Source organism: Monopterus albus, unplaced genomic scaffold, assembly GCF_001952655.1.
Source record: "Monopterus albus unplaced genomic scaffold, M_albus_1.0 scaffold51.1, whole genome shotgun sequence".
Classification (NCBI taxonomy): domain Eukaryota; kingdom Metazoa; phylum Chordata; class Actinopteri; order Synbranchiformes; family Synbranchidae; genus Monopterus; species Monopterus albus.
Genome location: NW_018127931.1, coordinates 4,963,026 through 4,987,440, shown reverse-complemented (window position 1 = coordinate 4,987,440; position 24,415 = coordinate 4,963,026). Strand labels below are relative to the sequence as shown.

Genomic DNA, 24,415 nt, shown 5'->3' with positions numbered 1-24,415 from the left:
GTCCAAAGTTGTATCAGACAGGACTGACAGTAACACTGTCCAGTTTTCTCTTGTGGGGAAATGAATCAGCCCCAACAACATCATGATTGACAGCTATTGATAACATGCAGCCTGTTTAAAACAGCAAACTGGCCATAGTCAGGATGATTTTTACTCCTGTCCCACTGTGCAAAAAAAAAAAATCAGGTTATTAAATCCAAGGCCAATAATTCCTTGTTGACCTGCCTGTCAGTTGTGGTTTATCCTCCATGATGAGTGTCTGTCAATGTTAATTTAAAACTCACTGGGTCAGCATGCTTTGACCTATCTCCTCTATTATGTGTTTTAAGAAAACACTGGTTAGCCAGGGGTCCACTCCCACTTAAAAGTTGCACTTTAATGCTGGAGCATTAGTTGTTAATGATTATGGAACACTTCCTGTTGCTGTTCTTTCACATTGAAAGTGTTTCATTTTCATAACACCAAATGGCTATTACTGTGAAGCGGTCATAGGAAATATAACCATTTTGTAAATGACATTAGCGGGGCTAGTGTTTAGAAAAAGAAAAGAAATTTGACAACTTAGTTAGGAGTTAGGAGAAACAGACAGTGGGTCTCTTTTAATTTTATGAAAAAAAAAACTGAGCTGTGCAGCAGGAGGTCACATCTCACTTAGCACAGGTATCCTAGCCAACTGGTAGGATAACTGGTAAATGGTAACTGGTATTTTCTTAAGCTTCTGGTTACTTTGATGCATGTTGCTTGTTTCATCACACCCTGTTGTTCAACCTTTTGCTTACCTAATTGGTTCTATATGTTTAAGTGCAGAATATTAAATGATGCACATTATAAGCAAATGACCATACTGTAAAATAAAACTGCTATGCATTTGTTGTAATTTGTGAAAGTATCTTTTAATTGTACTGAGGTTTCTATAAGGGAGTTGCTGAGTTGCCCCTCTAGTCTCCTAAGTGCTATAATGTGTAGAAATGGAATCCCTATTTCATTTATTAGATTTATCAGTAATGGCCAATTGTGGAGCCAAGAGAAGTATTATTAAAAATGTTCTAATTGCTATGAATACTACATTGCTCTCTCCAGTTGTCGCTACAGTGGACACTGGCTTGCTGCAGCTATGCAGATATGGATATGAGAATATTGTTTTCCAGTTAATAAGTAAAAATGACTAAAGTGTGTGTATATGCATATCTTTGTTTTTAGTGATGGTATGGTGTCAGGAGTAAATTTGCACTATATTGCTGCTGCTTTAGTATTAAGAAATGTATGCACATTATTGTTACAATTAACAGGTGTTGCAAACCCCTTGGCAAAGGTTACTTTGAAAGTCAGCCACCGTATCAGATGTCTTTTGATTTCTCAGTGATTTTCCCTGAGGCTGATAAACTGAGGTCTATGTTGAAATAATTCCATTAGAGCCTTATAGTATTTTAATGTGATGGTGGGTGTTCTTTATATTTGACCTCTGACCTATTGAGGTAAATTTATGGCACATGCTCCCATCAACCCTCCTGTATTCCCCAGGGAAATCAGGCTGAATCTATGGCCATCATTTACATCTCTTCGAATTAAAGCAACAGTGTGTAGTTACAGCCCCAAGCCTCATGAATCACACTTTATTGACCACTTGGAGAGTTACAGACACCCACTGAATACCAAGTGCTGGAGAAAGGCTAGTGGGTGGGGGGAAATGTTGACCAGCTGTACAGATTGAAGGTGGGATTAACAGTACAGTGCTTCACACCAGACTGTGATGAAACTGCAGTGGCTGCTCCTCATAAAAAATGGATATTTTACTCCCAGAAAGATTCTTTATGGCTGAAAGGATTAACTCACACTTTATTCATGTCTTAAACATTAAATAGCCTAAAGGATTTTGTTTGTCCAAAAATACTGAGCTTTATTCTATTTACAAAGATTTCATTGGGTGTATAGCAACTCTGAATGCTTTCCATTGACAGCAAACACTTGAATCAGACCACATTTCTCCTTTTGTTTACCATCAAGTCTACATTAAATGGTCTGTATTTATATAGCGCATTTTTCCACAGTGTGTTGCACTGGCCAAAGCGCTTTACAGGAGATAATACACCATTCCCCCATTTACACACAACATTCACACAATGGCACTAGTCAAGCCACTGGGAGCAATTTGGGGTTCAGTGTCTTGCTCAGGGACACTTATGCATGCAGGGAGACCGGGAGTCGAATCACCAACTTGCAGGTTAGGAGACGACTGCCCTACCTCATGAGCCACAGCCACCCCCACGTTAAGGGTTTCTTGTGCCAATACTGATAACTGGCACAGTTTCGATTACATAGCCCATTATACAGTTATTACACACAACCATAACAATTATCATTGATCAGTTTGTTGAGCTTTATAGCAATTGTGTTTATTGCACTTAACACAAATACTGTAGGTTAACTGTGGTGTGAGTCATGGGCCAAGCCTGAAGTTACTTAAGATTTCTTAGTGAATTGTGTGTTTTTAAAACATATTTTTACCCACATGTAAAATATATCTTAGTTGTCAGCTGTCATGAAACAAGATTGAAAGGCTCAGTATTTGTCTTTAAGCGTCACAAATGCCTACTGCAGGACTGAGAAAAACAGATGGGGAATGGATTATATTGATTACATCTGCTTAAATTAGTTAAGAGGCGAAAAGTCACTTTTGTTCTACCTATATATTGCCATTTGAAACAGTGCAGTTTTCAAATGATAAGAGCTGTGTATTTTGTTATTTAGGTGATTAATCTAGCTGTAGGGGACAACTCTTAATTTTTACCAGCAGATAATTAGCATTAATTGTGTTTTGGCCAAACAATGAAAGTAACCCTATTGGCTCCTTAATGGGGGATAAGTTTGTAAAATGTTAGTGTCTGTACTAGTTACACACAGTCAGTGCTTTGATGAGACCAGGGTGTGTCTTTTGTAGTGGAAATAACTACACTTATGAAAGTGAATATTATTATTTAATATTGAAATACCTTATTAGATTAGGCCACCAGTTGGTTATAGTTCCATCAAACTATTAAACAATTATTTAGAGTAAATAAATCAGTCTAAGTCTGAAGATAGGGAATTCGACCAGTCCAGGGAACCTGGTGACTGGAAACAAGAGAGACCCAAAGATGGCATAATGAAGCCAGTTATGAGGTAAATAGATTTGTTTACAATATGTACACAGGGAAATCATTGGGATGAGAGAAGTAATGTAAATGGTACATTTGTGAATGCTCTGATGAATGAATGACCAGCCTGTTGTTAGTGATGGTGGAAGATTGTCATTCTGGTCAGATCTAAATTCTGTGGTCTAATCACGACTATGGAGAGGGAAAATAACTATTGATTGCTGCAAGTTAGAGACTTGAATTGCTAAACTAATAGCTATTAACTATGGTTTTCATGAGACATAAATCAGCCAGAGTGCACTTAGCTGTTAGCAGGAGTTAGCCATTTGCTTTGGAGCGTTCACGTGTCCAAGAGGAGAGAAGTGCTGGTTTGGAGGCTCTTTGGGCCAGAGTCGAGCAGGATCCGGAGTGCCAGGATGGTTCCTGTGCAATAGCGGTGCGATTGAACAACACAACAGCCGTTGCACATATCAACTAGCAAGGCAGTGTGCATTCTGCCCTGCTGATGGAGATTGCACGAGATCCCCTGCTCTGGGCTCATCAGAACCTGTTCTGATGTGATACTGGACGTTATTGGACAGGATCGGTCGAGTTGTGGCAGACCTGTTCACATCACAAATGCATAGTGCAATCTCTGGTTCTCAATGAACGAGACAATCCTCCACTAGGAGTAGACCCCTTTGCTCACTACCCCTGGCCAAAAGGTGTCCTTTATGCGTTCCCTCCTGTCCCACTAATCCCACGACTCCTCTCATGCATTCAAGATGAATGGTTGCTCCAGAGTGCACAGGTGCAGCTTGGTTTCTGACCCTGGTTCAGCTGCTGGTGGGCGACCCCTGGCAGCTGCCGTGGCATGGGGAGGTGCGCGCTCAGCTGGATGGTGCAATCCAGCAGTTCCTTATAATAGGACAGTGGCTGTGGGCCTGGCCCCTGGGCGGGAGCAACTAGAGAGCTTAGGTCTGCCTCCAGCGGTCGTACACACAATTCAGTGCACAAGAGCTCCATTATCAACTGCATCTTATGTAGTGAAATGGTCTGTTTTTCAATGATGGTGCATGGAAAGAGGCACAGCTCCCACTTCTTGCCCACTGGCTAAGGTGTTGATTTTTCTACAGACTCTCGTAGACAGAAATTTGGCCCTGCCTACTGTGAAAGCTTATGCCGCTGCCATCTTGTCATACCATGAAGGTTTCGGTGAGAGAACTGTGTTAACACTCCTGCTGGTGAAATGTTTTCTAAGGGGTGTAGGCAGGCAGAGGCCTGTGATGCATTTGGTGGCACCTCAGTGGAATTTACCTCTGCTTTTACGTGTGCTCAGGGAACCTCCCTTTGAGCCCATAACACAAATCTCTCTTAAACATCTCTCTCTGAAAACAACACTTCTCTTAGCCCTGCCTTCGTCTAAGCGAGTGGGCAATCTGTGCGCACTGTCTGTCTCACCGGCGCACCTTCTTATCCATGAGGATGGCAGCTCAGCCGTTCTGAGACCACATCCTGCTTATGCAGGATTGGACGGTAAACTAAGAATTGCCATGTGGACAACAAAGTGAGAATTTCATTGTACAGGGAAACATTTTCCTCACTGTGCATATGCCAATAAACCTTTGACCTTGACCTTATGCACGGGAAATAATAACATCATCTTCTTGATCCAGAGTCATTTCCCTGGATGAGTTCTTTCCTTCACCTCACAGAGATGAGTCAGAGAAAGAAAGAACATATTCTCTGCCTGGTGCGTGCACTGTCCCATTACGTAGCTCACAAGGCAGCTGTCAGACAAACACAACAGCTGTTTGTACATCACAGGAAGCATTCTCTTGGGCAGTCTTTAACCAAGCAACGGCAGTCTCACCGGTTGTGTGAGGCTATCATGCAGGCTTACATGTCAGCTGGGAGTGATCCTCCACCTGACATCAGACATCCACTCCACGAGAGCAATTGCATCCTCCCCTACCCTCTATAAAAGCATGGCCATGGAGGATATTTGCACAGCAGCCTCCTGGGCTTCTCCATGTTCACCATTACCCGTTTCTACCTTTGGGACATTACAGAGTTTTCACTGGGTCACTCGGTCCTGTGTTCTACGCGACATGGGAGACTCCCCCTGTCATTGGACGTGAGCGTACAACTGCTACTGAGCGCTGATTCTGCATGTGTGTCATTCACTCGGGTGATTAGTTGTGAGTCATTTACTCTTGCTATCAACGCAAGCTGTTGTGTGTGCCCTTATCATAGACACTCACTCTGTCTGTGCGCTCTCCATGGTACTCATGTTCTTTTTTGCTGGTCCGATTGTGGCCGGCTACCGGCACTGTTATGCTTACTGTTCTCTGTTCATAATATTGCTATTACTACTGTGAGACAACAGCCGTGCAATACAAACATCTGATTATTCCTGTGCGTTACCAATGCCTGCATGCTCTTGCAATTGAACTGTTATCTGTGCGCCCAGGCGCACATGCTCACTGTGCGCTCTTCCCTGCACTTCTCCTCCCCTGTTAAATGGAACGGCCACTCTGCCTTGTCACAGTGGCAGTCAGGTGTTATATGGGCATGATTGCACCTGCTTCTCATTCAAGGCCTGATACAGGAGAGAGGATGTTGTTTGGGCTGCTATTATGGGGTGTATTGGCAAGCTGAGGTGTTTTTAATACTCTTGGGCAGCGGTGTGCCAACAGCACATTGACTACATCCAGCTGCGCTTTTATCCCTACAGCAACAGCTCTTAGAGGGCGAGGCCTTACATGAAATAGAACGATGGTTACGTCAGTAACCCAAGCTTCTATGAGGCGTAGCCCTCTAAGCTGGCAGCCCTGCTATCTCCACCCCCGCCAGTTAAAGAAAAAATGCTGGTGTAGGGGGCAGATCACAGGTCACATTGGCATTTATGCCACCACAGCAGACCTGTTTGGAGACAGTCCAGTCCAGTGCAGGGCATAGGGCACAAAAGAATCTCTTCAGGACTGTGGATGTGTGAGGGATGAACCCAATAGTGACAGCTCTTAGAGGGCTATGCCTTACACTCATAGAAGCTTGGGTTACTGTACATAACCATTGTTTCTGAATGACTCTCTTCTTTTTTCTTTTGAACTGAACTGATGTGAGACAAGGGAGTGGTAGTAAATCGCATAGGTGTGTCAGCCCAAGCAGAGTCTTCATCTGATTGGCTCAGGAGTCAGCAGTGGAGAAAGGTTCAGGCCCAATTTTTTATGCAATCTAAGGAGGGAATTCTTCCACAATGGCTATAGGCTTTAAACATTTGATATAACTAATGTGAAATACATCTAAACACCATTTTAAGCAACACATAGTTTAACATGAAACACATGTGGATCATTCTGTGGAAAAAAGGAATGGTTAACTTCGTATTTTTGACATAAAAAAGACAAAACAATCAATTAACACACAGTTGTTAAAATAAAGAAACAATTTCCTATGGAACTTGTTTGGATTAGATTAGATTAGATTCAGCTTTATTGGTGTTACCCATATACAAGTACAAGGCAATGAAATGCAGTTCATGTTGCGTCCATGAATCAGGCCATTCCCAGCACCTCGTCAGCAAGCACTGGGACTGTTGGCAACTCTGCCCCTGCACAAGTGGGAGCACACTCTCAGCTACGAGGCACACCTGCTCGCAGTTATCAGAGCAGTACTCAATAATAATAATAATAATAAAGATTTATTTATATAGCACTTTACAACTCCAGGAAGCACAAAGTGCTGCACAATTGAACATATGTATCAACTAAAAAACAATACTAGAACAATAAAATCTAAGCAAGAATAAAACACAAATTTCCAAAATCGGAGCAATAAAAACTTCCATCAAGATACTAATAGCATAAAACAACAAGTTAAACGATGTCCCTTTGGGGCAAATAAAACGGATTAAACACCAAAGGCCTGTTTAAAAAGGTGAGTTTTTAAAGTTGACTTAAAAACCGCTAGCTCGGTTATGGACCGAAGCTCTAGCGGTAAAGAATTCCAGAGTCTAGGGCCATACACAGCAAAAGAGCAGTTGCCCCATATTTTATATCAAGACCGTGGGACAACCAAGGACAAGTGCTCTGAGGAGCGCACAGTTCTGCGCGGAGCATTGATAGATAGCAGATCCGACAGGTACTGAGGAGCGAGGCTATATATAGCCTTGAAGACAAATAGCAGCATCTTAAACTCAACTCTCCACTGTACTGGCAACCAGTGTGGTGAGAAAAGAACAGGGGTAATGTGGGCATACCTGGGAGTGTTTGACAGCAGCCGAGCCGCAGTGTTTTGGACCAGTTGAAGCTTCTGAACCAAAGACTGAGAAATACCAACGTAGAGGGCATTACAATAGTCTAGTTGTGAAGTGATAAAAGTGTGGATGGCTTTTTCTACGTCTGCACGCAATAAGAAAGGCTTCACCTTCGTTAAAAGTCTCAGGTGGAAAAAGCTGGTCTTCACCACGGCCCTAATCTGCTTATCAAAATTAAAGCCACTATCAAATATCACTCCAAGGTTTTTCACCGTATCTGTGAGTGAGGGAGCTGAAGCACCTAAGTTGGATACAACCGCGGATGGATCAGGGCTAATAACAATATATTCAGTCTTGCTCTCATTTAAATAAACAAAATTCTGGGCGAGCCATTGCTTAATATCAGGAATGCAATTATGTAGAGGAGAGGTGCGTTTGAATCGGATTGTATCAGCGGCATGTAAATCTGAATATCATCCGCATAAAAATGAAAATGAACATTATGGCTTGATATAGTTGAAGCAAGTGGTGACATACTGTATATAAAGAAAAAAGTAATGGTGCCAGGATCAAGCCTTGAGGGACGCCTGAGGTAAGATGGATGTATTAGAGAAGAAGTCGTCAGTAATAACAGAAATGGTTCTATTTGTCAAAAAAGAAATAAACCAGTTTAATACCACGCCTCTCAGGCCAACAAGGTGTTCGAGTTTAGAAAGTAAGACCGCATGGTCGACAGGGTAAAAAGCTGATAAATCTAAAAGAACTAGGATGACAGGGCGCTTGGCATCAAGGGCCATGGTAATGTCATTATGGACCTTCAGTAATGCAGACTCAGTGCTATGGCAGGGCCTAAAGCCCGACTAAAACTTGTCAGCAACATCCAGATGATCCAGGTGAGACTGCAAATGGGTAAGAACAATTTTTTCCATAACCTTAGATAAAGAAGGCAGTAGGGAAATTGGGCGGAAGTTAGATGGAAGGGAAGGATCGAGGTTAGGTTACTTAAGAAGAGTATTGGTGTGTCCTCGTCACCAGATGATCTCTCAATGTCCAGCAAGTATTCAGTAAGTTTCTGATCTCTCTAACCTGTGCTTCCTTTTTTGCTTTCATGATCTCAGTATTGTTTCGTGCATTTTTTCTGAACTGAACTGTTTGCTTTCTGCCAGAGGAAATCCCCTGAGTATTTTTTGTATGAGCTATTGTTTCTGGGGAATCAATTCTTTTTTCTGCTTTGCTGAATCCTGTTGTCTTCTCGCCAGTTTGAGTTTTCAAACTGTAAATAGTGCAAAGATAAATATACAGTATCTACATATGTAGTCACTTTCAGCTTTTCCTGTTTAGGGGTCGCCACAGCGAATCGTCACACTGACGACTCACATGTTAACATTTGTTTTACGCTGGATGCCCTTCCTGACGTAACCCTGACTCGAACCCGAACCGCAACGGTGAGAGCGCTGCGCCTTAACCACTAGCCTACTAGGTACGGCTACAGTATCTGCATATGTACCATGTGCCAGTGAATAATAGCAGTATGAGTATGTGCAAATTAACAGATGACTTCACTGTTACAGGTAACAGAAGTGTATTGCATTAGTCCCGGGAGGAGAGATGAGAAGGGGTGAGGTGTCCGTTGTGGTATAGAGGAAGGCAGTGGGGGTCAACAGGGGACAGAGTTCAGTAAGGAGACAGCTGTGGTGAAGAAGCTTGTTCCTGAGTCTACTGGTCTTGGTCCAGAGGCTCCTGAAGTGCCTCCCAGAGGGTAGGAGGTCAAACAATTTGTGAGCAGGGTGAGAGGAGTCTTTGAGAATGCTCAGTGGCTGGCAGTTGAGTCCCTGTGATGTGTTGGACAGTTTTTACCACCCGCTGCAGTGCCTGCGGTCAGAGACAGAGCAGATTCCATACCAGTCTGTGATACAGCTGGTCAGGATGCTCTCGATGGCACAGCAGTAGAGGTTCACCAGGATGGCTGAAGACAGCTGGTTCTTCTTCATTATCCTCAGGAAGAAGAGCTTTCTTAACCAGGCTGCAGGTGTTGGTTGTCCAGGACAAATCCTCTGAGATGTGGGTCCCCGAGAATTTGAAGCTGGAGACACATTCAACAACCATCCTGTTAATATGGATGGGTTTGTGTGCGCCTCCTTTCTCCTGTATCGGAGGTGTATGTGCAGTAGTCAGCAGTGGGTGTGCAGTTGTGCGTGTGCAGCTGAGCATGTAAACAGCACAGGTGAAATTACATGAAGTAATCCCTGATTGTAAACCCCTGTCAGCTGTTTAGGAGTCTAATGGCAGTTGGAAATAAAGAGTTTTTCAGTTTAGAAGTTATAGGCTCTATTCTATTATAAAGCCACGTCCAGTTCTTTCAAACCAGGAACTCAGAGGGACGACTCAGACCACTTGAGTATATAAAAAATATAACCGTGCTGGTTTATTCAAAGAGTCACAGGCAAGAATTAACACTTCAAGTCCAGAGATCTTCCAACCCCCAGGCTGCCCAAGCAGCCCGGAAGCAGAAAAGACCCCGAACCAAGAATTGCTATACAATATTAATCATTTCTGGGCTGTCAAACCGTGACGTCACCTGATATGCCAGCTTGGCAGCTGAGCAGAGCAGTAGACAAAACATGAAGAAAATAATGTGTGTGGCTGTTGTTTTCGTGGTGTGTATCTAAAACAATTTGACATAACATTACACATTAAGACAAATATTATGGTTACTTTTACCGTCATAATAACATTTGTCCCTGACTGCAGCCTTTCTCTGCTTTAACTAACCTTGCATTTAACAGCCTGAGGAAGACATCCTGGCTACACTAACATCTTCTAATACAACAGATCTCTAATCAATATCTATCTAACTAAGAAATTACCTAACAAAGTCCTGTACAGAGTGCAGTGCTGTGGAGAATGCATCCTCCGTGCTTCTATTCCTGCGGTAGGCAAATTGTTGGTGGTCCCATGTGGATGGGAGACAGGTCATCAGGCATGCCAGGACCGTGCTCTCAAAGCATTTCATGACTATAGGTGCAAGTGCTACAGGGTGGTAGTCATTCAGGCATGTCGGGGAGGAATGTTTCGGCACTGGCAAAATGGAGGTGGTTTTGAAGCATATCAGCACAACTGCTTGGGCAAGGGGCAGGTTAAAATGTCCATAAAGAAAGAAAGCATTTGACAGACTTAACTGGACATTTCTCTTTTGTACATTATGCAGATTTGAGTTTGGAAAGTCATTCATCCATTGGATAAGAACACTGTACACATCACCTAGGGCGACAATAAGTACAAACAGAATCAGGTCACAAAGTTTCATTTTACAGCAGGGTACCAGACAAGGATGCCCACTCTCTTGCAGGATGTAATGCAGTGCCATGTTAATTGCATTGACCTGTTTGCCTGGTAGGCAAACTGCATGGGGTCTATGGTGTCCTTCTGGTGGGCCAACCCCAATCTTTCAAAGGACTTCATAACTACAGATGTCAGGGCGACACCTTGGGGGAGCAGCTGCTGGATCTGTGGTGGGGAGGGTGAGGGGGGAGTGTTTGGAGGGTTGTCTCTCAAACCTGCAGTAGAACACATTCAGGTCGTCTGCTAGCAGGGGGGGATGGTTTTCTATAGCCAGTGATGGTTTTCAGGCTCCCCCACACAGACAAGGGGTCGTTAGCTGAAACCTGAGCTTTCAGCTTTTCAGAGTAGCTCCTCTTTGCTCCTCTGATCTCCCTTGTCAGTGTGTTCCTGGCCTGGCTGTACAGAGTCCTGTCCCCATTTCTGTAAGCCTCCTCTTTGGCACGACAAAGCTGCTTGAGTCTTGCTGTGAACCAGGGCTTGTTGTTGTTGTATTTGCAGAAGGACTTTTTTAGGATTTTACTTGAGGTTCATATCAGTAAATCTTGATTATTTAAAAAGCACCTATTGATGTTATGATTTGTGGACTTGCTTCCTGTTTGAGGCTTTTATTTTGGTTAGTTTCCTGTTTTCTGTCATATCACCTGCCCCAGTTTTACTCCGATCTACAATCACCACTCATTGTGTTCACCCGTCCCTCGTTTTCCTCCAGTTTCTTGTGTATTTATGTTTTATTTATGTTTGTCATCATATTTTTTGACAACCCAAGAAGTGAGCACATTACCTAGTTATATACTTGTAGAATTATATTGTGGTTGTAAATCCACACCATATCTACAAATCCTGATATGTTAGAAGTCTAGTTGTTCTATTGCAAACAAAATAAAATACAGTGCAGCAGTCTCTTCAGGTGCAGATTTTTCCGGAGAGTACACCCTTGCTTCTTTGATAAGGGTGCTCTCTACCCACTGGTGCTTGTCAGTCAGAAGGAGAAGGACCCCTGACCCAATTGCCCTACATTTGGGGGCCATCTTGTCACTCTGTGACAGAAAAAGTGGGGCGGCTGTGGCTTAGGAGGTAGAGCAGATTGTCCTCTAACCAGAGGTTTGGTGGGTCAATCTCCCACTTCTCCAGGTCAGATGTCAAAGTCCTTGGGCAACACACTGAAGTTGATACTTGTTATGATTTAGTCCCCCTCACCAGGAGGGTGAGGGAGAACTGAGGTAGGACTCAAGAGTGCAGACCCAGGTGCTAGTAAAAAAAGGTGGTTTAATGGTGGCCTCACAAAAAGGAACAGAGTCAATGAATACATACAACCAGTGTTGGGCAGAAATGGTTGAGGAGACCAGGACGAGCAGATGAGTGGACAGAACAATGGCAGGAACCAGGAGAGTTAGAGGACTAGGACGGACAGGTGAGTAAACAGAACAATCAGGAGGATTAGCAAAAACAGTCAGGGAAGCAGAGTAGCGAATGAAAAAAAAGAAATCAACAGCACAGGAACTATCAGCGTGGACTTCTAGAAACGTATAATACAAAAACATCATATAACCAACGTACAGAATGAAATCCACAGCACAGGAACTGTCAGTGCGGAAATCAAAAGACGTATCGCACATACCATGAATGCAGGTATGTCTACAGGTATTTCGGTATATGCGTATAATGCTCCGGCGACGACGGAGCATCTGCCAGAGGTTTAAATAAGGAGGAAGGTATTACAGTAATGCGCCCCAGCTGTGCGTGACAACCCACAAGTCACTAATTACAGAAAGCGACACAGCTGGGGCGCTGATCCCGCAAAAAGAGTGAGCAGGAGAAAGAAAGGCAGGAGAGAGGCAGGTTGCGCCGAGCAGACCTGACAATACCCCTGATATTACTGGTGTGTGAATGTGTGTGTGAGTAGGTGAATGGGCTAATAGTGTAAAGTGCTTTGAGTGTGCTTTGTTGAATACAAAATCGCTATATGAGACCATTTACCAAGTGCCAGCTAGTCTCTTCTGAGAGGGTATGCCATGTTATTCTCTGTGAGCTGCCGTTGTTTCTTTTGTAATATTCAAGAAGTAAAAAGGGAGTAAATTAGCACTCATCAAGTATGCATGAGTTCAGAAAGCCCCCACTGCTGAGGAAAATGGGGAAGTCTAGGAGCAATGCAGCTGTTCTTTTACCAATTTTAGCATTTCTGGGATACAGTATTATTACTTGTGCCAAAATGTGTGGTGTCAGTCTTAGAACACTCTTAATTTATATTTCATCACCTATTGATGCAGATATTCTCAGGACATTGCTTTTTGTTTCAGGCTACTGCATAATACAGTGGAACAGCATCCCCATGATACTTGAAAGGAATGCATTTCACAGCTTATTGCTTGCAGCTAACACTCAGTTTCTATTGAAAAACCTTGCTGGGCTTTAGTGCTCAATTCATAATGTCCCCTAAGATCCAATTCTGAGTTGGCACCACTTGACATGATTGCCCTTAAGTAACTGAGGGTTGCAATGTTACATGGTCCTCTTGAGTTGGGTAAGTGTTTTATGGCTAAGAACACCTAAGATCTGGCCAGTGTTTAGTGAGAAGATGAACGTTAATATAAGTTCTTCGATGGCCTGGTGATGGTCGGTTGGGGAGGTTGTTTTCTGTGATGACTTGTCTCACTGTGAGTTACCTTGAGGGACTATTGCAGCATTTGATTGGCCAACTTCAGTAGACGAACGGTGGCTGAATTGCACTATACAGGTTATTAATTTTAATGACTGCGCAATCATGTTTCTATGTGTGGGGAAATTGTATGGAACTGTATACTATATTTTCAGTAGTGTGGGGTGATTGTTCTCTCTCTGGGTTTCAGTAGGTATACTGTATATGCCATTTTATGCACCAATGCAGTATGTCACTGCAAGTTGAAATTATGGGTTTAAACTTCTATCTGTCATCCCTAGCAATATTATTATTCTAGTTTTTATCATAAATAAGACCACACAAAACACATTACTGTCTGTCTCAAACCTATTACACTTTCTTGTTACTTCATTAAATTTTTACTTTGAACTAGAAAGGCATCACTGTCCTGTTTTGTGTTGTAAAGCTATATAAAAGTGTTAGAATGTTTGTTGTGTCTTGTTGCTTTTCTTTTCTCTCTCCTTTATCCACTCACCCCAACTGGTCGTGGCAGAAAGCCACCCACTAAGAGCCGAGGTCCGTCTGTTTCTTCCGTTAAAGGGAGTTTTTCCTCCCCACTGTCTCCAAGTGCTTGCTCAAGGGGGATTTGTTGGGTTTGTAGTAGATAAAACAAACAAAGGTTAAAGTTTATCTCTGTAATAAAATGTGATCTCTATTTCACTTTTGAATGTGGTAGGAGGATAATGTTTAATTAGTAATTAGTAGTGTTAATTTGGATTTCTTATTAGTATTAGGAAGTGATGTATTCAGATAAATGTGTTTATGAATGTCCTTTCCATTTTTCTGTACAAGTTTGTTCTACGGTGTTTAGGAGTTCCGTAGTCTTTCTAACTATGGGAGGAGGGGATTCTGTAGTGGTTAAAACAAACAGTATATCTTTAGTAGTTAATTCTTTGTTAACACGTGTTATGGGATATATACGCATATATTAGAATAGACTTCTAGTGTTAGTATAGGAAAATGCTTGTGTAACAAGGAAAGGTCAGCGACCTTTTGTTCTCTCTGTGCTGCTCGAAGTGGAAGTCGGATGGTCAGGACTTTCCAAAAAAAGGAGAAGACAGTTAAAGGCTGAGGTAATGAGGAACGAATGCCAGGAAGAGAGAGATGGGAATAAAAAGTAGCCGGGGGGATTGATCAGGAGTTTTATACGTGAAAACCTCTGGGAGAAGAGGTGTCCCAGACTACCTGACTTCCTCTGCAGAGTGACAAAAGACTAAAGACTGACAAGGTGATCCTGTCTCCCATCCACAATCATATTTCAATAATATTGTTCAATAAATGATTCTTGGCACTGCAGTAATTTTCCGTGTGCATTGATTTTACCCACAACAGACAGTGGCGTTGTTGGCCATAGGTAGGAGCCGACCAGAAAGGCCCGGCACCTGGCAGCGGCTTCCTGGGCGCAGAGCTTGCTTTTCAGAAGTGGCCACTGAAAAAAGGTGAGTTGCCTTTTTTGTATAATTGATGAATTGCTCTATCTGTGCTGGGGAGTCGCTGTATGGGTGCCCATAAGATTTAGAGACATGTTTTTGTCTAAACTAATCTCTGACTAGCTCTCCTTCAAGTATCTGTGTGAGGGATTGTGGGCAGAAAATAGGATCACCGCTACTGACTTTGACATATGACTTATGAACACCGTGTAAATAAGTAACTGTGTATGATTGTGCTGTTTTATGTTTGTTGTCTTAAGAAACAAGGAAAAAAAGAGAACTACAGCCCATTCAGGTTCCAAACGTATCTGAGTTGCTAAATAGCAGTTTTGATAGAGTTAAATTTATAATGCTGTAATATTGACATCTGTACTGCTGTGGATTCTGCAGGGTTAGGTTAGAGTAATTGTCTTGACTAAAAAGTGATTAATCAATGAGTTTTGGTCATGCTAAAATGTTGAAGTAATTTAGGAGCAGGGTGTTGTACTGTAGAAGCAGACAGACTGTCGAGTCCTCGCAGCCGTTTTGGTTTCAAAGCCGTTTAGATAAATAAATTTAAAATACTCTGCGAGGTGTATGAGGACAGAGCCGTAGCATGGACCTCATCAGTTGGGATCGGCTCTGTGCCTCATACTTGGCCAAGAAGAGATGAAAATCCCACTTAAAGTGCTTTGTGTACATATATAAAAGTCCGGACTTAAATGTGTGTTTAAATATATGCCTGTCTATTGAGATATATTCTTCTCATATATTGAGAGAAGTGTGAGTGTGCAGGGAAAGACGTGAGTGTGCTGTTTGGCTGGGTGAGAATATGTGTTGTATATTGTTTTATGAAATGTGAAAACGTTTGATCAAGACAAATATATACTATGTTATATTGAAGGTTTATACAGGCTAAACATATACTGAAACTATACTGAATATATATTGTGTTATACTGCGTTGATTGCTTTTGGGTGTGGTCTGCTCTTTGTGTATGTGTGTGTACTGCTCGCTCCTTGGATGGGTGTCTACTGTGTGTGTGAATGCGAGTATTTTAGCTGCGTACGTAGAGGTGCGTGCGAGTTGTGTGTGCGATAGAGGAGTCTGGCGTATTGATAACTGTATATTATGTTCCTGTTGTAGTTATCATACGTTCAGTGTTTGTGCAGTTTATATTTTATAGATTTGTGTTTAGTGGTTTATAGTCAGTTTATAGTGCACCTTTTTTTTTGCTGTTGTCATGGTCTGTGGAGAGCAAATTTCAGTGCGACTGCTGGCTTGTGTATTAAAAATTGAGTATTGGTAATTATAGCTGTGGTGATAAAACTATAAGTGGTAAATCTTCTCTGTTACTGTGGTTCGCTTGTGGGGAAGCAGTTGCTCTCTGTGTGTATCTATCTAACAAGTCTGACACTCAGACTTAGTTTTAGGTTTAGGTAAGTCTATCTAGTCTATCAGCAGTGTGCTCTGTAGCCTGTCCCTCGGTAGATTTGAAGTAGCAGCTTGCTCTGAGCCACGGCTCAGCCTCCTCTGCCGTTCAGTGGTTCTGTGTGAGCCACATGTGTGACATGTAAATAAGCACAGAGCAGCTCAAAGAAGACTGAGGAAAAAAGTGAGTTTAAAGCAGCAGTGGGTTAAAATAAAAATCTATTTTCTTTATTTTTGTTAATTGGCACATGTTGTATCTGTTCATTTAGACTTATATGCACATTTATATTTAAAATGTATGCACATTTATGTTCAAAATACAGGTAGGATTGAGAAAGCTAGAACAGCATCTCTAAAATAGTAGCTGTGAAGGAGTTGCTTGAATTAACTAAATTTGTTTCTTTTAGTTGCAGTTGTTTATTTGCATTTTCACATTTATTCATTTATTTAATTTTTTCAGAGGCCATTATTAGAATTTTGGTGTGTGGTCATTCATCCTGGTTTATTGCAGTTCCATATAAATATACAGACATATTGCTACAGACATACATGTATAACATAACCGGGCAGGGTCATGGAGTCTGGACAACCAAAGAGCAAGTCTCCAGTTATGGTAAGCAAAACCATTTTTTGGCCGAGGAAATTGACAACTTATCATGAAAGTGGAACAGCCGAATGCAAAATCTCCTGTCGCCTTGGCCACGAGACAGAAGATTTGATCTCAGTCAATGTCGCGAGATGGATAAAAGCCAAAGATAAGTCCGCAAAGCGGGTCCGTAAACGTGAAAGAGGCCTCGCTGTCGTCCAATTGTTTATCAATCATACGAGAGAAGACGGTCAAATACGTCAAAGATCAGCTTGAACAGAAAAAGAAGCTGGTTCGGGGAACAGATCAGCCACCACCGTATGCTGCCCAGATGCCTGTGCGACAGTTGAGGTTCAGAGGTGACTATGTGATGAAATCTGAGAAGAAGTCAATTTATCCAGTGGAAGAGCTGGAAAAGGCAGACAATTTTGGACGGCAGGAGGAGGAGGAGCTGCAGGATGGGCTAGAAGATGTGCCAGAGGCCTATTGGCGGGGACTGAATCTCCCACACGGAGAGGCCCACAAGCATTTAAGTGGTTTGCATGACCAGATTGTGAAAATATTGACAGATCCTGAAACAGAGGAGGGCCAGCAGTGCAACGAGATGGACAACGGGGTAAAGGCTGGAGGAGGAGAGTGCTTTGACCTGTTCGATTCGAGAGAGTATTGCTCCCTCGATCATGTACCTGGGTCCAGTAAGGCTGTGTTGGTGATGGCCAGAGGCCACGCCTGCTAGACATAAGAATGCAGAGACAGTGACTAAGTTTCTGTGTAAGGAAGTTTGTCCAAGATTTGGCTTGCCCATTAAAATCAGTTCAGATAATGAGAAAGAGTTTGTGGATAAAACAGTGACGCGTGTTTTGCAGAAACTAGGGATCAAGCAATGTTATGGAAGTGTGTATTGTCCCAGTTCACAGTCTGATGTTGAGAGATGCAATGGGATCCTGAAAAACAAATTACTTAAGATTTGCATGAGCACTGGGTTAAATTGGGTACATACTTTGCCACTAGCGCTCATGGCATGCAGAGCGAGCACTCACAGAACACTGGGGCTAACACCACATGAGGCTTTGTTTGGCCGGCCGATGCCTTCGCCAGTGTACAGAGCAGTGAAGAGTCCATCTATGGACATTTTGACAAATGACATGAAGTCATATGTGAAGCAAATGACTAACATACAGATGAGTATCTCCTCCCGTGTTGTTTCTCTACAGGCTAGAGAGGTCCAGGAGGATGAAGAGCCCAAAGTGAAACCAGGAGACTTAGTGTATGTTAAAGTGTTTAGGAGAAAGTGGGACTTTCCTCAAAGAGAAGGTCCATACGAGGTGGTCAGTGCAACCGGCCGTGCAGTGCACGTAAAAGGTTCGCCTACGTGGTATCATCTGTGTGAAGGTCCCTGAGGACACGGACAGCTCAGAGCCAGAAGTAGTGCCAAAAGAGGAAAATGAACATCATCTGGAGCAGCAGCCAGTGTCTGAGGAGGGGAGTGAGCTTGATACTCCTCCTGACAATGATGCTGGTCATGATCCAGCTGTGCTCCCATCTCCTTGACTCTCCAGAGGAGGGGGGAGCAAGGGAGAGGTGATGGAGCTGTGGTAAGAAGTAAAAGGGCTGCACTTAGGAATGGCCAGGTGTGCAAGAGTGGAGGTATACGGAGAACGATACTTGGGTTGCACACATGTCTAAGCAACCCTGGACTTCTAACATAGACACTTTCAGTCTCTATGTGTACTCAGATCAAATACCTGGAAGAGTGTGTGGAATCGAGTGGATTTCTAGATGGTGGACCAGCAGACTCCCTGACTCTTGGGGACAAGATCAGTGTTCCATCAGAGTGAGGGAAAAATAAGTTAATTGGCATGATGTCTGGGTGGTTAGAGTAGGATTCAAACCACCATTGGGACAGCAAAATGAGACATATTATGTCACATGTAGTAAGGTCATAAACAGAATGTCAAATGCAATTGAAGAATCTGTAGTCCTGCAACCCCAAAGTGGACCAGTACAAAACAACAGATCAATTGTCGCTAAGACTTTGGCTGTAACTGCTAAACCAGCTTTGAACCAGGAGGAAATGACAGTGAAGCCAGTTAAAGTGATTGCTCCAACGTGGAGAACAGCAGCAATTGAGAAAGTGACCAAGCCACACAAAAGGAATACTGGTATGAGGAGTGCTGAGTCTGAAGGAACAGGTGGTAACTCCAATAGTAGTAGGTTAGTTTGGGTCTGCAGGACAGTGGCTGACTGATGGTTTCAGGCCAGGAGTGCCATTTGATCAGTGGGAAGATTATGCAGAGGAGAAAGAGCATGGCCTTGTTAACAGTCAGAATAGTTGGTACCGATGGGTCCAATTTGCAGGACGGCTCAATGGGAAGGAAGATTGTTACATCTGTACCAAGGCTAGGTCAGAAAGATTGTTTGTGCTGAACACAGTGTTCAGTTGGCAGGAGTGTAGTCGTGAGGTCTCAAAGACTGACTTAAACCCTCGACCGTGGTGCAAGGCTGAGTGTCTATCCTTTCTGGGCTCACCATCACACCACCTGGTGGCCAACTTCAGAGCAGAGAGCATCACTAATGTCTAGCGATGCAGAGAATTAGATGTGACTGTAGGGGAAAGAAGTGCAGTGCTGGGAATGCCACATGGTGTTCCATTGATACCAGTAGGACGGTTTGAGTGTATTGAGAAACAGGAGCTGTCCCCCTAGGGAAAGTGAGTCTTGACCGGTGTAACTACAGGTGGAAGCTGGACACACTGAATTGTACAAAGCCAAACTTGCATCCAGCTCCCCAGTTAAAAGGAGGCGCACTGCACGTGCAGGTTCCAGAGTGTCCTTATTTTGATCAAACCATAGCATTAGCTGATCACTTTTGGTGGTGTGGTGGACAACATTTGTATTCAGTTCTCCCAATCAACTGGGAAGGTAATGTGATAGAGTACAGGTGGCTCAGGAATTGATCACATTTGCCTCGGCAGAACAGGTTAAGAATGGTAGTGCCAGAAATAAGAGAGCGTATTCTCCAGAATCCAGAGTGTATCTTGACTCAATCGGCCAGCCATGTGGAATTCCAGATGAGTTTAAAGCCAGACATGAGATTGCATCAGGGTTTGAGTCTATCTTACCCTGGATAACCACTATTAAAAACACTGAGTGGATATACTACATCTTTTATAACCAACACCGATTCAGTAATCACACAGATGAGGCTCTAGGTGCATTAGGAGAGCAGGTGAGTGCTACAAGTGCTATGGCCTGGCAGAATTGACAAGTGCTTGACTGGATTCTAGCAGAAAAAGGAGGTCTGTGTGCTCTCATAGGAGAGTACTGCTGTATTTATATACCGGGACATGCAGCTCCTGAGGGAGCTTTCACGGAGGCTATGAGGAAGCTTAAGGATTTGAAGTCTGAATTAATGGATAATGCTGGTAAGGATACTAATCTGGGTTGGATAAATTGATTAGTGAATACTACCAGTGGCTGGAAACAGGGTTTAGTGAGTTTAGTGGTAATTGTCTCTATTGGAGTAGTTGCAATGAGTTTTGTCCTGTGTTGTTGTCTTCCTGTGATGAGGTCAGTGATACTTAGAGCAGTTGAGAGAAAAACACTGCAGATGGTAATGATGGCACAGGAAGTGAAGCAGAATCAGGGTGGAGACAAGCTCGAAATGGAGTGGCTGGACGTCAGAGGAGAAGATGGAGAAGAGCTCTACCAGGTGGCGGCCGAGTGAAACGGGAAGAAGATAAGCTGACTGAAGGACAATGGATGACATCACATCACATCTCCATATATTCACATTACATATAATCATTTTTACACATTTATTATTCAATCATTTACATTGCTGAGTATTTTCATTTAATCATTTTCATTTGATCATTTTCATTTTATTTCAGTAGATCATTTCAGAATTATAAGATTTTTCTGAGTATGTGTGTTTATGGGTAATGAAAATAATATACTACAACATATTACAGAGCAAGTTACTGGATATTTACACAATAGTTTCATTACATTACTAATTTTTGTGTTATACATGTGTTATGTTTTAAATCTACATTTGTGATTCTCACTATGTCTGTTTTCTGTTTGCTCTCAGATCCAGTGCAGGCCCTTTGTTGGTGATGCCCATCCAGAAGGAAGCCTGGGGGTCGCTCAGGAATTTTCCCCCCACCTGAAAGTCAAACAAATGACTCAAACAAAACCAAGATTACACAAAGATCAATGTGTTAAGTTCAGGGTTTTTCGCCTAAGTCTGCCTGACAAATGTCTTGATGTAAAGACCTGTGTTAAACTGACAGAAAATGTTTGCATTGACGTGTATAATTGAAACTGTGTTATGTGTAGGGGAGGGGGGATCGCCTTGTCGGTTATTCTTTCTTCCTATGAGTAAAATTAGAAAGTCTTGCCATGTTAAAGCTGCATTCATTGTGCTTACGAGCATGTTTTTTAGAGTGTAGAGAGTTGGTTTAGTGTAGAATTGCTCTGCTAAGGCTAGTTAACTGACTTGTTCACAATTTGATTTGACAAATGCTTCCTCATTACATTTATTAAACACAAATCAGGTGGCATTACATTTCTCAGTGACTATAATTTATTTGGAGCTGGGTTGAATTAACATATTCTTGATTAACATGTGTTATGGGATATTACATATATGTCTCCTAGAATATATATTAGAATAGACTTCTAGTGTTAGTATAGGAAAATGCTTGTGTAACAAGGAAAGGTCAGCGACCTTTTGTTCTCTCTGTGCTGCTCGAAGTGGAAGTCGGATGGTCAGGACTTTCCAAAAAAAGGAGAAGACAGTTAAAGGCTGAGGTAATGAGGAACGAATGCCAGGAAGAGAGAGATGGGAATAAAAAGTAGCAGGGGGATTGATCAGGAGTTTTATACGTGAAAACCTCTGGGAGAAGAGGTGTCCCAGACTACCTGACTTCCTCTGCAGAGTGACAAAAGACTAAAGACTGACAAGGTGATCCTGTCTCCCATCCACAATCATATTTCAATAATATTGTTCAATAAATGTTTCTGGGCACTGCAGTAATTTTTCCTGTGCATTGATTCTACCCACGACAGGTTTTTCCTCAATAATAATAACAGTAATTATAGTAAGTTCTAGACCTTACATTAGCCGCCCCTGGTAGGCTAGTGGTTAAGGCGCAACGCTCTTGCCACTGCGGCCTGGGTTCGAATCAGGGTTGCATCAGGAAGGGCATCCGGTGTAAAACACGTGCCAAATATCAACATGCAAGTCATCAGTGTGATGATACGCTGTGGCGACCCCTAAACGGGAAAAGCTGAAACTGTCTTTCTAGACCTTACATTGTAAAGTGTCCAGAGACAACTTTTGTTGTGATTCAGTGCTATACAAATAAAATTGAATTGAATTGAAATGTTTGCCATAAGTTGACAGCATAGCTTTGAAATAGCTGAATAAGTTGATTACTGAACTGATCTGAAAGCACACTCCGACAGCACTCATCACTGCCAGGTTTTGGCTCCCATTCACAAAATCTGCTATAAATCTCAGTTACAAGACATTTTGAATGGCAGATGCTGTGTTATACTAGTAAACCAAACAGACAAACTGAACCCTCAAGGAGTACATGGAGCTACTGATCCTGTGGTTATCTTTCCATGCTTGGACCCTTCCCAGGATGCGGGTTTACCCAACCTCAGCATGACTCAGTTCTTCCTCTGCTACATGTTGGTGGAAAATAGGTTTGGTGAAAAAAGACAACAATCAAAACGGCATGTTGTATAAGCTTCTCCTTTTCTCTTCATTCCACAGCACCATGGCAACATTCACTTTGATATGCAGATACCCCCACCATTTGTACAGTGCAGCACCAAAGGGAATATTGACTTTTCAGAGAGGCAGAGAGCTTTTGCATTAATTGTGCAGCTAAAACTGTTCTTCTCCTTTTTTGGCTTTTATGCATTTGAAACATAGTATGTCTTATCTCCTTTCTTTCTCCAGATATAGAGGGAAGCATGTACTGGAGCCAAGGATTGTCTTCTGACGAAGGAACTAGTCTAACTGTTACCCTCATGTAAAACTACAGAACCAAAAGGCTGAAAGCCCATATTAGTGTTTTTTTGTTTGTTTGTTTTTTGTTTTTTGCTTCAGTCATCATGATGCTTTGTCACTAGCCTTTTTCTACATGTTTATGGAACAGGACCAAAGTTGGTGCTGATAACACTCAAGAAAAGCATTTTACTTTAACCATACAAACCACCACCTGCCATGGATTGCCTGTGTCCGGGTGAAGATGTAAGCCGGACGCAGGCCTGCATCAGCAAACTGTAGCAATCTGGATTCTCTTCACCTTATTTCCTGTTCACTCTGGAGATATTTTTTATAGTATTTGGATGAGGGATGGATGTACCAGAAGCCAGCAAACATGGCAAGCAGTCGACAAGTCAAAAGCTGGAGGACCAGAAAAAGGTAGGAAGAAATGTTCCCTTCTTTCTCCTGTTGTGTCTGTGCTATTTTTGCGGTTTCCCAGTTGTATGTATGTTGAAGCCAAGAGATGAAAATTTGTTTACTGGCTGGTTTGTTCTCTTTACAAAAAAGGAGAACATGTTTGTCCAATTGCTGTTGTTATCTGAATTCTCAGTAGTTTTTTATGCTCCATAGCTCCTAATAACTAGTTATAAGGGTGAGGGGGTAAAAGTGACATTTCAGCTCCCCCTCAGCACCTCCAGTTTTTAATCTCTTGTGGTGTGGCAGTGTGGAGGGCCTGCCCCAGCCCCCTCCTGGAAATGCATATTTACTCTGTTTGAGATGCTTTTTATATTAACCTCTCTGGGAGGAGGAAGTGAAGACTACCCTTAAAATGACACGGATTTCTGTAAAGTGATATCATTTATACTAAATCATGTATACTAATGGTCTCTGGTTCCACTGTGGAGGGCAGAGTAACTAGAGATGATGAGTTTTGTGCACGCTGCTTTTGAACCTTAGTCTGAATGCAATGCTGTGACCTGCAGGTTCAGATCCATCTGTGTGGCCATGGTGGCTGGATTGATCGAGAGAATTCAGGAGTTAGGTGTTAGTTCACACAGTTTGTAGAATGTGGGCTTTGAGGACAGCAGCACTAGCGTCTGCCTTTCTGGTCAATAAAAAGCAATGGCTCATTTCGAGAGTCTATGCATAGCTACAGATACAGTATACACAGGACTAAATTGTGTAGGACTAAAAGAGAAAGAACATACAAACAAATATGTTATATTCAGTATACAGTGGGTATGGAAAGTATTCAGACCCCCTTAAATTTTTCACTCTTTGTTATATTGCAGCCATGTGCTAAAATCGTTTAAGTTCATTTTTTTCCTCATTAATGTACACACAGCACCCCATATTGACAGAAAAACACAGAATTTTTGACATTTTTGCAGATTTATTAAAAAAGAAAAACTGAAATATCACATGGTCATAAGTATTCAGACCCTTTGCTGTGACACTCATATATTTAACTTAGGCTCTGTCCATTTCATCTGATCATCCCTGAGATGGTTCTACACCTTCATTTGAGTCCAGCGGTGTTTGATTATACTGATTGGACGTGATTAGGAAAGCCACACACCTGTCTATACA

At 42.4% G+C, this 24,415-nt stretch overlaps 1 protein-coding gene across 2 annotated transcripts in view; it reads left to right on the top strand.

Annotated features, from left to right (window-relative positions):
- nav3 (neuron navigator 3) overlaps positions 1 to 24,415 on the top strand; it is a 495,508-nt gene that overhangs the window by 108,458 nt on the left and 362,635 nt on the right. For both annotated transcript variants that reach the window (XM_020601356.1, XM_020601357.1), the window contains one exon: positions 22,796 to 23,263. In XM_020601356.1, the coding sequence (XP_020457012.1) occupies positions 23,195 to 23,263 (69 nt within the window). In that variant the 5' untranslated portion in view covers positions 22,796 to 23,194. The remainder of the gene's footprint in view (positions 1 to 22,795; positions 23,264 to 24,415) is intronic.